General features: G+C 38.0%; 1 protein-coding gene across 1 annotated transcript in view; it reads left to right on the forward strand.

The window, feature by feature from the left end:
- Positions 1–17,218, forward strand: part of ST6GALNAC5 (ST6 N-acetylgalactosaminide alpha-2,6-sialyltransferase 5) — a 980,118-nt gene that overhangs the window by 581,851 nt on the left and 381,049 nt on the right. The window contains exon 3 of the mRNA XM_044085852.1: positions 10,786–11,195. Within this exon, the coding sequence (XP_043941787.1) occupies positions 10,786–11,195 (410 nt within the window). The remainder of the gene's footprint in view (positions 1–10,785; positions 11,196–17,218) is intronic.

The following is a 17,218-nucleotide window of genomic DNA, read 5'->3' on the forward strand; positions in this document are numbered from 1 at the left end:
TTACTATCTACTTGGGTCCCCAGATCCCTTATTACGTCTTCTGTATTTAGGGGGCTACCACCTATGTGGTAGTTTGTGGGTAATTTGTTTTTTCCAAAGGGGATGACTATGCACTTTTTGGCATTTAGCTTGAGACCATAGTTTTGACACCAGGTACCTGTCTCAGTGAGACCCATTTGGAGGATGTCTGTGTCAGCCGGAGAGTCAATTATAGCCCCTGGTTTGCAGTCTTCTGTGAACTTGGTGAGCCATAGTCCTGCGCTTGCCTATACCTCTGAGAAGTATATGCCGAACAGGAGGGGTCCTAGGACTGAGCACTGGGGAACGTCAGGTTTAGAGTCAGACCTAGCTCTTGCAACTCTTACCATGTGGGTTCTGTCCATGAGTCAGTTGGCAACCCATCTCATGATGTAGGGGTTTATGTTCAGGCTGGTGAGCTTGTCTATAATACCTGAGTGGGGAATAGTGTTGAAGGCCTTTGCGAGGTCTAGGTAGGCTGTATGAACCACCTTTCCCTCGTCTATAGCCTTGGTAACTGTCTCAAAGAATTCCACCAGGTTTAGAAGGCATGATCTGCCCTTAACAAAGCCGAACTGGGTTGGGTCCAGTGTTTGGAGGTTTCCAGTGTCTCTGTTAATGAGATCCATAATGATGCGCTCCATAGCTTTGCAGACCAAGCTAGTCAGGCTTATAGGGTGATAGTTCCCGGGGTCCATTGTGGCTCCACCTTTCTGGAGTGGAATAACCATTGTTGTGCGCCACTCTGTGGGCATATAGCCTGTGGAGAGGCTGAGTTTAAATAGTGTGTTTAGGTGAGGCATTAGTTCATCTTTGAGCTTGTGTAGGATGCAGCCAGGGACACTGTCTGGTCCCATTGATGCTGTGTTTTTGGCTTTGGAAAGGGCTGTTTTAACCTGAGTGTCTGTAATTTCAGGGGCACTACATTCTTCTGGTATAGTTATGGGCCCTTTTGGGGGTGAAGTTTGCAATGAACCTGTCTGCCAGGATGTTAGCTATATCAGCCATTCCGCACTAACTCTAAGCAGATCTGAGAATTGCCACTTAGATTCTTGACATAGCTAAAGAATGCCTTGTGGTTATCTTTGGAGTCCATGGCAATTTTTCTTTCGAAGCTAGCCTTGGATGATTTTATGTGGGAACATAGTTTCTTGCTGATACTGATCAGAGATGTCTTCCCTTCTTGGGATTTTACTCTTTCCTGTACTAGTTTCCTCCTTCTATTGTATAGCTTGTTTATGGCAGGGGTCCACCAGACTGGTTTCCTTTTCTTGGAGGAGTGAGTCTTGGTTTTGTTTGGAATAGCACGATCCATGCATTTTTGTAGGTGCCCATAGAGTGCATTAGTAAAGGATTTTGCAGCTTGGACAGCATTATCCTTTAGCATGGGGGTTTGAAGCTTCCCACCTCGGTCTTAAGTAACGTGAAGTTTGCTTTTGAAAAGTTTTTCACAGTGGTTTCTTTGACCGGGGGTGGTGGCGGAATGTGGATATGCAGAGTGATTAGTTCATGGTCAGATCTAACCAGCGAGGAGTTGACCTCCGGTGTGGAACACCTGTCGCCCATGTTGGTGATGACCAGGTCCAATATGTTGTCACCTCTGGTGGGGGTGTTAACCAGTTGATCCAGGGTGTTTGAGTTTATAAATTCTAAGAAATGTTGGACCAGGGAGTTCGTATTTGAGTAGTTCTCCCAGTTAATGTTTGGATAATTGAAATCACCCAATATCAGGGTGTTTGGTAGGACCTTTATGTTTCCCAGTGGTTCCAGAAATGTGGAGTGGGGGTCCTGGGACATGGTGGGTGATCTGTAGCAAGCTATAATTTGAATAGCAGTTTTGCCCGTTGTTAGTTGCAGGTGGATGATCTCTGAAGCATCGTGCTGTACCACTAACCTGGAGGTGTGGGTATCCTTGATGAATATGGATACTCCCCAGCCTTTTGTATTTTGGTCTGGGTTTTGTGGCCGAAATGTATGGTATGAGTTGTAGCCTGGTAGTGCTGGGGTGCTATCTGGAGCCTTAAACCAGGTTTCTGTTACTGCACATATATCAATTTTCTACATACTGAGGAGTGCCTTAAGTGCATGCATTTTGAGGCTTAGACTTCTGGCATTGAGCAGCATTACCCTCAGTTTTTTGTTACTTGTGCTATTTACTGCGGTGGGTTTGTCTTTTGAGCCTTGCCTAAAAAAGGCACTATGGCGATGGCAAGACCTTTGGCCAGTATTCGAAAGCCTAAGGGTGACAGGTGCAAGCCATCTCTAGCAAAGCAGCGTGGCTTATCAAGCATGTCATCTCAGGCTGACATACACTGGATCCCCTTTGAATGACACCAGAAGCATGACCAATTGTTGAAATTGATCATTTTTTCTCCATACCGTGGTATCATTCTTGGTGAGGGTAGGATGCTACTCAGGGTCGTCATAACAACCTGGGCTACGTGATCAGAGAGCTCCTCCATGTCTCTTTTCATATAGTCCAGGGGAGGTATGGCTGAGGTCATTCACACCAACATGGATAATGACAGATTCATATTTGTACGTTTTCTGGAGTGACCTGAGTGCTTGTGTTAGGTGGCGGATCCTGTCAGCCTTAAGGGCTGTGATTGTGTAGCACACTGGTTTTGTGAAGTATGTGTTTCATGGTTTGTGTTGGGGTGTGGAGGTTGCTTGGATGTCTGCTTTGGAGGTCTCTCTTGCTTTTGCAGATTTTTATTTAGAGCCTCCGAGTATGTTTTTGTGTATTTATGTGTGTTTTTTGCCACTGCTTGTTTCATAGGTCTATGTGAGACTGGTGGTGTGATGCAAGTAATTCCCTTCTCCTCTTGACTGCCTGGTCCAGTCTTGGGTTGAGAGAGCTTAGCCTCCAGTTTGTCTGTATAATTGCATCTCCCGCATGTATTAGTGTTTGTTTGGTGGAAGGAGGAGAGGGTTGTCTGTGTACATGAGGCAATTGTAACATTGCCTCAAAATGGCCAGATTCACCAGTTGGACTGGAGAGTACACCTGAAGCTGCCCTTTGGACATGCCTGGATAGGTTCAGTGAACTGTTTTACTGATTGGCTGGTAAGGTCGAATAGAGAGCCTTGTCCTTCTCTACGTTATAGGGGGGTCTAGTGCTAAGGTTTATTAGTGCTTGCTATGAGTTTTGGGCAAATGCAGTGTTGAGAAGTGAATGATTTGAGTGCTTAAGTTGAAAGTTTGTATAGTTCCAAGGGAAAAATTGAAGAGTAGACTTTGTGGAGCCGGGAATAGTTATACCCTAGCTAACCGGTGCTGCCCGGCATGCAAAACCACGCAAATGCAGGTTTTATAGCAGGGAAATGAAAGAGATAAAAATTAGCCCAGAATGGCCAATAAACTACTAATTACTGGGCTGAACCCACTCCTCCAGGGACAGATAGGATGCACAAAGCTCCCTCTCTCACAGTGAACAAAGAAACTTCCTTCTATCCAAGTAAGGTATGGGCAAACACAGAAACTTGTAACACAGCCCTGAATTCAGCACTAACCTGAAAACTGGACTAAACTAGCTTAGAAAGGTGGGAAAACAAGTATATATATTTTTTTCAGAAAATAAAGCAGATACAATCAAAAAAACACTTTAAATGCACAGAAATGGCTATCACACTTGAGTGTGTGGCCTACAACAGTTAAACAGGTAATATAAACACAAAAATGACTTTGTTAAAGTGCAGGCAGTAAAATAAGTACAATATGTAGCTGAAACAAGCTTTTTAAATCACAGAAACTCCAGAAAATTGGCGTTTTAGGTGGAATTAGCTAAAGGCAGTAAGAAAATGCAGAAAAATTATACTTATTAAACTGAACCCCACTCTCAGTCCACAATGCAAAAGACAACAATAATTATAACTAGTATTCTACCTGCATATACTGGCGTGATGTGATCTTCCCTAGAGATTTGACTGGTTGATATAAAGCAGTAACAGAGGCAGGATCTCATTAATGAAAGAATGTAAGAAATAATTTGTTATAAAACCAAAGTAAGTCCTGAAACATTTATTAGAGAAGAATAAATAACAAAAGAGAGAAGATGGTAATTCTGAGGTTAAAAAGAAGCAAACGAAAAATCTGGTGTGTGCAGCCCTATAAAAACTTGAAAAGAGATGAGATGCCTTTCAACTAGGTGTAGAGCTAATGAACCTCACTCAATAAATGTATTACCCATTTATCTGCTGTTTTATACACTGTAAGAAGTGTTTGATGTACAGGATTATGACTTTTCATAACGCTGTAATGTCATTCATTAAAATGGGGCAGCATATGTATTCAGCATCTTAAAAACACTGAATTATTATTTAATACTTTTTCAGCTTATTATTTATAGTTCATGTGCAATGTGAAAAGCGACATATATTTAAAACACTTGTTAAAAACCTGGTTGCACATTCTAGAATGAGGTTTCATCATCTTCCTCAACAAGATGATGAAACCTCATTCTAGATTCTCTGTTGCTAACACCCTGCAGTGTCAGACTGATGAGCAGCAGCAATCAGATAGTTTGTAGGCATGTGAAACTCATAAAATGCAGCTGCCGTATTATGGATATTTATTAATCTGTCTCAGGAAAAGGAATCACTCAACCAAGCATTTCCTGGTGTGAAATGGTGACAAATTCCACAGTCCTGAAAAGCACAATTCAGTACATAGAATGATAAAATGAAGAGACCGTACTACAGAAAAATAAAGAAACCCAAAAAATATCACAGTGGGACAAAAGAGATAATGTATCATAGAAAATGTTCTTCTTTTGTGGTCCTTGTTATCTTTGTCTTTATTATTATGGATGCAACAAATAATTCAGTTGGATAAAAGATGAGCTACAAAGGTGACTATACCATCTGTACTGCAACTAAACAAAAAAAAGTAAACATTTTAACTTCATACTGTACACTCATACCAGAAGCTTGTAAGAGCTATGTCAGTTCATACTTAACAGTCTTAAATTTAATGATATCCTGTATGAATAGCCAACCATAGCTGACGCTTTCTTACAGGACTGTTTCAAACTCTGTAAACAGTTACTAAAGGGCCAAACCCTACTATTTGTAGTAGTATTAATTTTACACAGTATAACTGAGTACCCTTTGTAAGAGCCTTAGGGTAGCTGACTGGTGGCAGTGTGATTACCTCAGAGTGTGGCCAGAAAGGGACACAGCTAGTAAATCTGTGTCTGCTTTTCCCAGGTGTGTATGTGTGTGTGAAACTCAAATGTCCAAGTGTGTGTGTCAGCTACTGGGAACGGGGACACAGAGATCCAAAGTGGTCACTGTGGAGTTTTGTATGGGCCTGGAGAGGGAAAGAGTCCAGCCCCAGGTCTGGAGCATGCTCCTCCTGTATGCTCTTAAGGGAAATTGTGCTTGGTGAGGGAACTGCATCTGAAAATACTGTGGGAATCAATCTTTGCTCTTAGTGACCATCTCTCACCGGAGTCGGTGGCAAGGATTAAGGCTCCTTCATTGCTGGCCCAGAGTAGGGACCCGTCACAAAGTATTTAATGTCCTTGTTGTGTAGTCATTGGTGTGGTTGACCAAGTTTGTTAATCACTTCAAGTGGAAACTGCTATCTACTTATCTATTAATACCAAACATCTCAAGCAAGAGCTGGAATATGCACATACAAAATGGTTTCTAATTAAATGCAAAAAGTACAGAATTGTACCTCTTCCAAAATAACTGTTCTCTCTTTTATAAATGGCACTCCTTTTCAGACTGCCAATCATCATAAGAGATGTAGCTTCCTATGTGAACAATTATCTGTCATTCAGTTATTGCGTTTCAGTCATAGTCTGGAAATCTGCCTGTCTGATCTAATTAATTTCCATGGGAATATCTTCAAGATCCAAAGAAGTCATCCTGCTACTGTACTCTTCCCTTATTGGATCCACCATTTAATGCATGCCTTCTTTATTAAGTATAAATCAAATTGTACTACTCAAATAGAAAGACCCCAAAGATATCTTACCAATAAAATTCAACTGTCATGATAGATTAGCACAACTCTCTTTATACTCTGTAGCCTTCAGGTGACTTGTCTCACTTTTCAAACCATGAAAGAGCAAATATCATTTGATCTCCTATGTCTTTGCAAAAACAGTACACCAATAAACAAGATTTGCTATAGGTCAGACAAAGAATGAGTATGACTACCATTAAGGTTAGTCATAGTGATTGGATAGGCAAGCATGGGCGTGTACAGTCCTGCCCAGTTTGGAAAGTGAGTACTATTAAATTCTTCTAAAGAGTGAAATTAACTTTTAAGCATCTCTACTTAAAGGTGTATATGGCTAGGCATCTTATAGTCCAAGTAATGTCTTTCCAAGTATTGTTCTTATGTTCCTAAAAAGAATTGCCCTTCTGGACATAATCACATTGTTCATAGGATAAAAGTTCTTATAGATTAAATGTCAAAAATGCATTCCAAAATGTTATGAAATTTACAGCTTAGGACTTCTTTTTCAAAGTCTAATAAAATGTGAAAAAAAATATGCATATTTCATTTATTAACTAACTGTTGGGAAGAAAATACAAAAAAGAGAAAAGAAAATTGCAGAGCTACTTCACATGAAGGGATTGTTTATAGTGGCAGATTTACAGTGGGACATTCATTGCTGACATAGGCTACCTTCTATATTTCACATTTTTTATATAGATTCTATGGCTTAAATTGAAAGGAATGGATATCATATGTATTACTAATATAAACATTAATACTAGGGAACAGGTTACTCAAACCTAAAACAATGTACTAGGTGGAAAAGGTGATATTATACATACTGATGACATTGTATTAGCAAATTATAAAATATGTGACAAAGTATGGAAGAGTTCCCCTTGTGTCAATAATGGGATACTCACACTGGAATATTAAGAACCCCTACAATTCTTTGTAAACGTTTTTTGTTACATTTCAGTTATTTTAATTTTTATTATTGTAGGCATTAATAGGTCCATACATGTTTACATACTTCAGCTACAAAAGAACAATTCAAAGTTGTTACAAAACTTCACAAAAAGCGAAAAACGGAGTTAGAAAATACAAGGAATGAACTGCCTTTTTAAAATGCATAAATCTTGCCTCCAAAAGAAATTCTGTCACTAAAATATAATTGCTAAAGCAGCTGCATTTCTTTTGCATATTTACATTACACCTCAGTGTTATACAAGTAATTGCATTTTATTTATTTATTTTATTATTTATTTATTTACAGTTGTTGACCAGGAGTGTTGGACTGGACGTAGGTCCATTTTCAGAGGAGGCCTGGGGAGAAAAGCTCCACAGTTAAGATATACAGACAGTAGTTATATTGGATTTACATAGCAATTAACAATTTGCTCAACATAGCAATTAATTACAAACATAGTTGCAGATGAAGAACATAGTACATCAGTAGACAACTAGAATCTTTATCATCTGCAAAGTACATACCAGACATTAACAATTGTTACAATAAGAAGTTCCTGTTGTACAAGTAGTTAGGCGTATGAGCACCCGTGAGCTTGCTAGTAACAAATGCTACATTATAAAGAGAGACATTTCAAATTGCTGAACCACATTAGTAGGAAGAAAACATTTTGATTTAAAGTATAAAAGCCCAGGCTTTTCACAATGATATAAAGCTTAAAGATTCTTAAAGAGAAAAAATGTAGTTTTATATATTGTTTAATATTGTGTGTATCTCTGCCACCCCAGCAATGAATTGAACTACCAATTCATTGAACGTCCAATTCAGCAGAATAAATGCTTGCTATAAGCACTGTTTGTACATGTATTGTAATGCAGTGTGCTAGTGAGGGATAATTTTTAAATGTATTCCTAACTTCACTAGGAGACAAATATATTTAGACCTATGTGGATAAGCCAAATGCAATACATTTTATAAGGGATATCTAAGAGAAGATTGCATCTCTACTCACAGAAACACTGAAAATAGTCTACATTATTTATTTATTCAAGGCAGTTTCTTATTGGGGATATGCAAGATATTTGCAGTCAAATGGGATGTAATTGTCTCTATGAGTTGAGCAAGAAGGCAGCTTTAAATTAGCCAAAATTATCAACTGTCTATAATGGAAACTATAAACTCAGTAGTCTGAGAAAGATTTTTTTAAAAACAATGAACCGAGCAGTCTAAAAAGGTAATGCAGTCACAAGTGTATTTTTAAATGACAGTTTCAGACCCAAAGACACTAAGTGCAGCAAGATGTTTAGCACTTCCCACAACATTGATTGTGCTGGGACTGTTTTTCTGGGAAAGATCTTTCATTTAAAGGGACATGCATTGTTTATTTTAGCTTTCTTAATTCAGTTCTTTAAGTTAACACATTATTAATTCTTCTGACAGAATTAAAGTAGGGTAATATAACTCATGAACCATCCATTCTTAAACTATATGCTTTATTCTGGTAATATACTTTTCACCTAATAAACATAAAACACCATGTCCCTGTTGTATACTGTCTGGAGCCTTGTGATACAGGGTAGAAGAAATAAGTACTAAGTCGGTCTGGCCCAGAAATTAATTACAACTTCATTATTAGTGTAGATCCAGCAGTGCAATTCTTAGCTTTATGCATTTATTAATCAATATTCTTATACCACTATGACTCAGTGATTATACTTCTCAGCCTCTTAGCGCAAGAAATCTGGGCAAAGCTTGATGAAATGGGGACAAATGCCCAAAAATAGGGACACATTTTAAATAATCTAGCAACTTTCTAAATTTATAAGAGAATAACAGGGTTTGTGTTAACAGGGTTTGTGTTAACACACATTTTCTGAAGGTCTCTTTCTGAAAGTCAAATGTATGTCATTATTTAAGGACTTCAATCCTCAGATCATCCAAGTGATTTACCAGAAAACCACAAATTTTATGAGGAACAGACCAAAAATATGAGTAAAAAATCTGGACAGCTGAGAGGTATGCCAGTGATCAAATGCCATTGATATAAGAAAGAATGACAGAAGGACACACTTGTCTGGCAGTTATTGCAGAGGGTTAAGGCTATGAGCTATTAATGAGCTACCTCCTGTGGTACAGAGTTTGATTCCCTCGGCCTTTATCTGCCTTCTCAGTGACCTTGAGCAAGTCACTTCACCAGGCAGTGCTTTGGTGTAATTTGGAATTTGGGTTAGACTCCTTAATGTTCTGATGGACAACATACCTATGAATCATTGCCATCCTATGTACGGTAAAGTAAAGTAAGGACAGCCTCAAACCCCTTTTGCTGGTATTCTGGAGTGTAAGTGTAATAGCCAGTTATCCATCTTAGAATGAGATCTGGGTGCTCCGGTTTCCTGCCACATTTTCAAAGACCTGCATTTGGAACATTTCTCCCCGGGCCTCCACTGAAAATTGGCTTTGTTCCAAGTTGGACTTTCCAGGTAAACAAATATTAAATAAATGAGCGATTCATTTCTTTAGCGTCACACCTTCTGAAATCCAAAGAGTCATCCTAGAGGCTCAAGATATATTTACAGTGACCATAACTACTTGTGTTCAAGTAAGACTGATAGAAAATTACTCTTGCAGTTCAGTAGTATTCTAACACGATTTTTCAAAGTAAGAACACACTACAACACATCCCATCCCCTGTATAAGTCTGTCAACTCTTTAGGATTTATATTCTATTCTGAGTTATGCCCTTTGCTGTGATATTTTGCTATGCGTAAGGCCTGGGCAGTAGTTGAAATTAATTTATACTGGATCAGTGTATTGTCCAAGTTAACAAACATTAAATACATGTATAAAAAAATACATTGATGACTTTAAAGTACCTTATGACTAAGGTTGGCTGAATAATCCATGTGTTGCCTAACATTATAATAGTAAATATAGTTTGCATTAGTGCCTATCTTGTTACATACTGCCAGAGCGATTGTCTAATTAATCTGTTTTAATTCTGTGTAAATTTAAATAAAGTAATAAAATGAATATCTAAACAGCACCATGCCCAGGGAGCTCAAGGCAGTGGATCATCTGCTGTATGATGCAAGAGCAAGAGATGACTTGTCACACATCTACAAGCCACTATGTGTGTCATGGGCATTTGTTGTACCCATCTTTGTACTTGATACAGAATTCTAACATTTGCATTTTTTTTTCCTTTTTGTAGGAAACTATTAGATGATGAAATATTCTGTTAAAAAGATGCAGCTTGTGGGTGAAGGGTAGTGAATAAACAGAAATGTGAGGAAGCAGTTATTTGCTGAGTTAGTGGTACATGACATCATATGCCCTCCATAGAGGTGATAGGTATGGAAACAAAATACAAGTGGTACTTTATTTTATAAAAAAGACATATGACATCAAGAAGGCACCTTTTGTAAATTGCAAATTGGAAAGTTTAACAAGAAACAATGGAATCATTTTTCAAGGAAAGTGTAACCAGTTGTTAAATCAACCTTCCTAAAAAGGTTATATGGTCAAAAACAACAGAAGTCCAGAACACATTGTGATCACCATAAAATAATTCTAATAAGATTTGGAGAAAATAAGTTGTTGATTCAGAAGGATCTACTGTTTATCCATCATGCAGAGAAAAAAGACAAAAAAATAGTTGGTATAAGTAGCTATCTGCCATGCCATCTGAGTTTGTGTTTCAGTGCAAGACTGAATAACCTTACCTTAGCATTCTAGGACAGAGTGCATGTATATGCAATGAGTACATTGTGTAATTACACAGAAATATGTAGTAGGACTTGAATTCTTAACTAACTACCTTTGCATTTGTAATTTTTTTCTAGCCTCTAATGATGCACTGCAGAACATGTGCATTAGTAACAAGCTCGGGTCATTTGACAGGAAGCCTGCAGGGTGACAGAATTGACCAAAGTGAATGTGTGATACGAATGAATGATGCACCCACAAAGGACTATGGGAGAGATGTGGGCAACAAAACTAATGTTCGAGTAATTGCACATTCTAGCATTCAGCGGATACTACGGAACCGTAGTGAACTCTTAAATGGGAGCCAAGGCACTGTATTTATTTTCTGGGGTCCTAGCACTTACATGAGGAAAGATGGGAAAGGACATGTTTATAACAATCTACGAATAATGAACCAGATATTACCACATTTAAAGGTATATATCATCACCCGTCACAAGATGATACAAGCTGACGAACTCTTCAGAAGAGAAACTGGGAAAGACAGGTATGAGAAATTGCCTTCAAATAGGTATCAAAATGCTATTATCAAAGTAAAGTACCGAGTACCTTTAGTTGCCAGTAGTAATTAACTTTATCTGTTCATTGATAAATATGTAGATCAGTGATTTGTCTTCTGTTTTGCATAACTTCAATAAAAATCTAGTTATTTTTTAAATCATTATAAGGAAGTATCCTCATGAAAGTAAAGAAAATATGTTTAAAGTTTTGTTTGCAGAGATATGCACTATTCATTTGAATGCTACACAGTTAAATATGTACTTTTGTTTTGAAAGTCATGGTAAGATAGTTAATTTTAAAATAGCCCTTGAAGTGATGTGACATTCAGAATTATAGGGCCAAAGCAAACTCCAGTTTGTTTGGTCACCTTTTATTATATTTTATTAACAGAGGAACTCTTATACAGAGACCAAGATAAACATAAGCATATAGAGAAAATACTTTTCAAATGTACACCTATGGAAATATGGACCACACTGAAAGATCTGAATGGCAGGTGTATAGCAGAATACAGACACCAACACTAAAAAACAGGGCAAATGACACTGAAGGTCATAAGGAAATTACACTATTGTTAGGATATTAAAGTGGTTTGCATCTGGGAGTTTTGCAGAATAACATATAGCCACTTGAAGATGTTTTCTGTAATCATTACCAACAGTCCTTGTACGTTTTTCTCTATGTACTGCATATGTATTTCCATGCCTCCTATAGTGCAAAGGAGCAGATAAGAAGGGACTACTTCAATTCCTAGAAAATGTCATCTTTAGCAAGAACTGACCTAATTCTGCCTCAGTTGTCCTTTTCCTACATAGCTCTACGCTCACTAATGGTAAGAATTTGCACACCTAGACTTAGGTCAATGGTCACTTTCCAGTGCTACCAAACACTTTGGAATACATTCCAGATTCCTGCCTTTTATCTTTTCACATGCCACAGTACTGCACAGAGCTGTTTCAGTGCATCACTTGTCAGAACCTTTATTAACAAGTCATTCACCACTCTGTTATCTGTAGTAGCTGAAACCCTTCATATAATGTCTGAAGTGCTTTACAAAACTACATAGCTACTCTGACTAAAGGTCTTGCATACATCCACTGCAAGATAAAAAAGTGCAGCTTTGTTCTGTTATGATGTGTTTTACCTTACATTTAAGTGCATAACATTGTATTTCATAAATATTCAACAGGATGGCTTCCATTTACAACACTATAACTTTAGTGCATTTTTAGTGAAAACATTATATTTTTCATCTCCTTCAATGCGGTGAGCCATTTCCATTGCATTCACTTATGCATTCAGGGTGTTAAAAACCATTGTGGAAAAATAATCTATTGAGTTTTAATCTGCTTTATTATGATTGCCAGAACATGTAGGCATGTTAGCATATCTGAAAAAGAACAGCCATAAGTAAGTAATGCTCCTTCCTATGGTTCAGAAAGTAGTGAGCACTGTTTTATCCACTTAATATTATTTTCATTGCATTCTCTGACCATAATGGAAGAATCCACAGTATAATGATGTACTGATGACTAATTTTCTTCATTTAGTAACTCACTATAATAGCTGTTCACAACTGCCATACCCCATAAATGCTGCCATCAGTCAGGCTTTACAAATGCTTACTGCAAGAAACATTTTTCTTTAAACAGGTTTACTGTTAATTCATTCCTGCACACAGTTAACTAGGTTTTTTCACATATTTTTGAGTTGCTGCCCTATTTGTAAAGCATTATAGCCCTAATGTGCATCACACTTAGTCTGCCTGGAACACTTTTTTAATCTTCTTCCCAGACAAGACGCACTCCAGGTAAGACCCAACTGAATAGCCACTTTACTTTTACAGACATATATTATCAGTGCCACATATTTATCTAATGTCAAGTGACAATAAGCTTCTGTAGTCTGCACTTTTAAATTCATTCAGTGTTCTACATCCCTTTCATCCCTACATTCTGCTTTACCTTTTTTTCACATGTCACATGACCTTCTGTAGGCCAGTGTTGTTTACACTTCCACCACTCATTCCTTTATGGTATTCAATCAATCTACAGTCCTTTCTATGAAAAGTGCTTTCAGAGATCCAGAGAGAAACTCTGTGATGTGATATTTTTGTTACCTCTTTCATGTGTATCATTTCTGTTCAGAATGACACCTTCATATATTCCTGGTGTGGTGTTATAATACAGTATCATTCCTTCAGTTTCTCTTGGTTTCAAGGGAGAAGGCTCCTCTATTCTCTGGTAATATTCCTTCCCCTCTAGTAAATTGATATTTATTGTAGCTTTTTTTCTTGGTTCCTTCCAGATACTTAATTGCCATCCATGACCCCCAGAACTGCACACAGTACTCAAGGTGTGGTCTGAATAAGACTTACGGAGTGGAAGAATTACCTCTTTGATTCTGAAATCTATCCCTTTAAGGACTTACTGCAGAGCTGTGTTTGCTGCTGCCATTTCTCTGTAGCTCTGACTCTGGTACTCCAGTTTAGACATGGTCAACAACCTCAGCTCCTTTTCCTACTCATTTGCCATCAGTTATACTTCACCCAGCTGATACTTCATGCCACTGTTGTTGTGACATAAGTGTATTACTTTACATTGAAACTCTACTGTCACCTTTCTTCCATCCTTCATTAGAGTTCTCAGCCTAGTCTCCATTACTGGACCTATGTTTGTGTTATCAGCAAAGAGGTCATTCTAGTCTGACTTCCCTATGATATGACTGAGAAAGACATTCTGAAGATTACTAGATGCAAGACTGACCCTTTCCATACACCACTAAGTACTTTCCTAATTCTTGAAATTGTTCTTGTTGCAACTCTCAAGTGCCCTGCAATTCAGCCATTAAACCATGCATTTATGTAGTACCATAGTCTTGGTCCTACCTCCAACCCTTCCAGCTTTCCTGTCAGCCTCCTCCTGATTGGGATCAAATGAAAGGCCTTGTGAAGTCCAGGTAGATGATGACTGCTGGTACTCCCTGTCAATTTTAGCCGTGTCGTAGTCATTATACAACTTCAGGTTTCACTAACAGCTCTTTCTGCTCACTCACTAACAGTTTTTGCTGCCAAGGGATGTTAACACCCCCTAGAAATGCTATAATGCTAGTGGGCTGATATATCAGTGTTATTATTACCATGTTGTATGAATGTACTGAGATGTTGATATCATAAGAAGCAATTAACAGTAGGCATCACCTTTTCTCCTTATGTTCATCTTATTTTTGCTACTCATTTTTCATTTGTAGACATTGATGCCAAATGTTGTTGCTAAGGAGGGATTTTACAGAAATAAATTAAGCAACAATGTGTTAAGGTATCTATGCTTTGCATGCATGTCTTTTTTACCTACAGGAAGTGCACAATTTTCATTTTATATTAGGCACAACTAATTAGTAGGATCGATATGCTGGACCTCCCGGAACAAATGAGTGCAGGTTTGGAGCGATGAACCATAAACCTTATAGAACCTGATCATTCCTAAGGAGCTGATTCTTGCGGCACTGTTAGCAACAGTGGAGGTCTGCAGAGAACTGTAGCTTTTGGCTGTTGAATAAAGTAACTACTGCAAATCCATTCTTGTACATGTAATATCCTAAAACCCTTTGTTTAGTTAAGCTGTCCAGGTTAAAGAAATTATAAACATGCTTAGTCACAGACCTAATTTATGGGTATATTTCAGGACCTTTTAAAATGTTTTTAATCTGCCCCTGTCCCCTTAGCAGTAAGATCTGGCAACTCTGCACCTTTGAGTCACATGCAGTTGTGAAAGATCCCTGTCAAATACATCAGTGGAGTGAACTCCCTTGAAATTTATAGAAAATGTATTTTCTTGCCTTTTCCCCTTTTTCTGCTCTTCAGTGATTTTGCTCAATCTGGAAATATTCAAATCTTATGTTAGACCACTTCATGGCACCTGTCTTTCCTGCGTACTGTTTTCTTATGACTCTGTCTAAATACTACTTCTGACTTCATTGCATATTGTTTAATGCCTTTGGTGGATTTAGATGTTTAAATATTGCAAGCACTTTTTTTTTAGAGTTCTGTGGATCAGAAATGCACTAAGAGTCCTCCTCTGTTCACCATAAGTGGAGCCAAATATACATTCTTCCCTTCTTCCCTTGTATTTGTATCACATTTTTCAGCTCTCTCAGTGGATCTTCCTTTGGGATGAGAAGTGTAAGATTTTACATGCTTTATGTATCGTCAGTCCTACACAGAATTTTATCAGATGTACTTTATTCCCTACGAAAATCAGTGCACGTGTTACACATGGAAGCAGAAATCCAAAATGAAGAAAAAGTTACTATAAAACCAACATGAAAGAGGCAGAATAGATTCAAACACAGCTTTTTTTTTCCAAAAAGAAACTGGATTGGCACTTTCATTCTAATATTTTAAAACTTCATCATATAAAATAGCTTTTCTTAGCCAAAGCTTTATATACAAATTTCAAACACACAGTAAAATGTCACATCAGTATCTAGTTGCTCTTTGTGGCCTAACTGTGACTGATGCAATAGACATCTGGATACAGAAAGCCTATAAGTATATTTTTGGCACTTAATTTGTTATCAGTGATAGTCAACTAAACTGCTGAATTTATTAATTTGCTTGAGATTGCTTGTCATGGTGTCTGCATTTTGTTTTCTGTTTTACTGGTAGTTAACAAAACTGTAGTGCTGTTATTGTTTGCATGATATTTCTGGTCACTATCTAGATCCTGTTCAGCTGGTTTCATAGCTGGGGTTGTCGACCTTCTTTTGAAGCCAGCCTTCCAAGGTGTGAGGCACAACTTTTTGTGTTATCTGATTCCATGATCTGATTAAACTACTGTATAAGGAGTTACAATTCTGTGAGACAGTTATCAGTATCTAGTTGCTCTTTGTGGCCTAACTGTGACTGATACAATAGACATCTGGATACAGAAAGCCTATACATATATTTTTTGGCACTTAATTTGTTATCAGTGATAGTCAACTAAACCACTTCATTTATTAATTTGCTTGAGATTGCTTGTCTTGGTGTCTGCATTTTGTTTCAGTTAACAAAACTGCTGCATTTATCAATTTGCATGAGATTGCTTGTCTTGGTGTCTGCATTTTGTTCCCGCGCTCCCTCCCTATTGGTGTCTTGTTCTTGTACTTGGTGGCTTTGCTGTTGCCCGCCCCTACTGTAAATTTGATCTGGGACACTCCTCCCAGTCTAGTGTCATTAGCTAATTCTACCCAATACAGAGAGAACATTTGAGAAGGCCAACCCACTTAGTTTCTTAACCTTGAATTATCTTCTGTTCCTCCTTTTTCTCTTTCCACTTTACTAAAAAAACTTTGCTAGAATCTTCTTGAGTGTTCTGACTGAGTGTGCTTCTTGGCACTTTTTACTGTTCAGAGTTGAATAAAACAATAATTAAATTCAGTTCAGAATACAGTTTGAATAAATTGCATTTATTTAAACTGTATTTGCTTTAATATGCAACACACTCAAGTGTGCTAGCTTGCACTGCACATTAATTGTTTTAGTGCTGTTTTAGCCACTTTTCTGTAAATAAAAAAATTCTAAGCTTGTTTCCTGCGTTTCCTGTAACTAATGTAGTCCAGATACAGATTTTCTGTACCCAGGACTGTTTTTAAGCTTCTGAGCCCCCCAAGCCTTTCTGTGTTGGCAGGGAAGCCTTCTAGCTGATAAGTGGGGGTGGTAAGCACTAGGTAGCCTACCTACCAAAAGAGGAGTGGTTTCTGGCCCAGAAATTGTAGTGTATTGGCCATTTGGGCAGTTTTTCTATCTCTTTCAACTTTCTGGTTTAAAAGCCCACATTTGTGCACGTCTCCCTGCATTTCCTGTAACTAGCCGAGTCCAGATACAGATCTGCTGTATCCAGGACTGTTTGTAAGCTTCTGAGCACCCCCCAAGCCTTTCTGTGCTAGAGGGAAGTCTTCTAGCTTATCAGTGAGAGTGGTAAGCACTAGGTAGCCTTTTTGACCAGAAGAGGAGTGGTTTCTGTCTCA

Source organism: Protopterus annectens, chromosome 10.part0 (genome assembly GCF_019279795.1).
Source record: "Protopterus annectens isolate FY-2018-M chromosome 10.part0, PAN1.0, whole genome shotgun sequence".
NCBI lineage: Eukaryota > Metazoa > Chordata > Ceratodontiformes > Protopteridae > Protopterus > Protopterus annectens.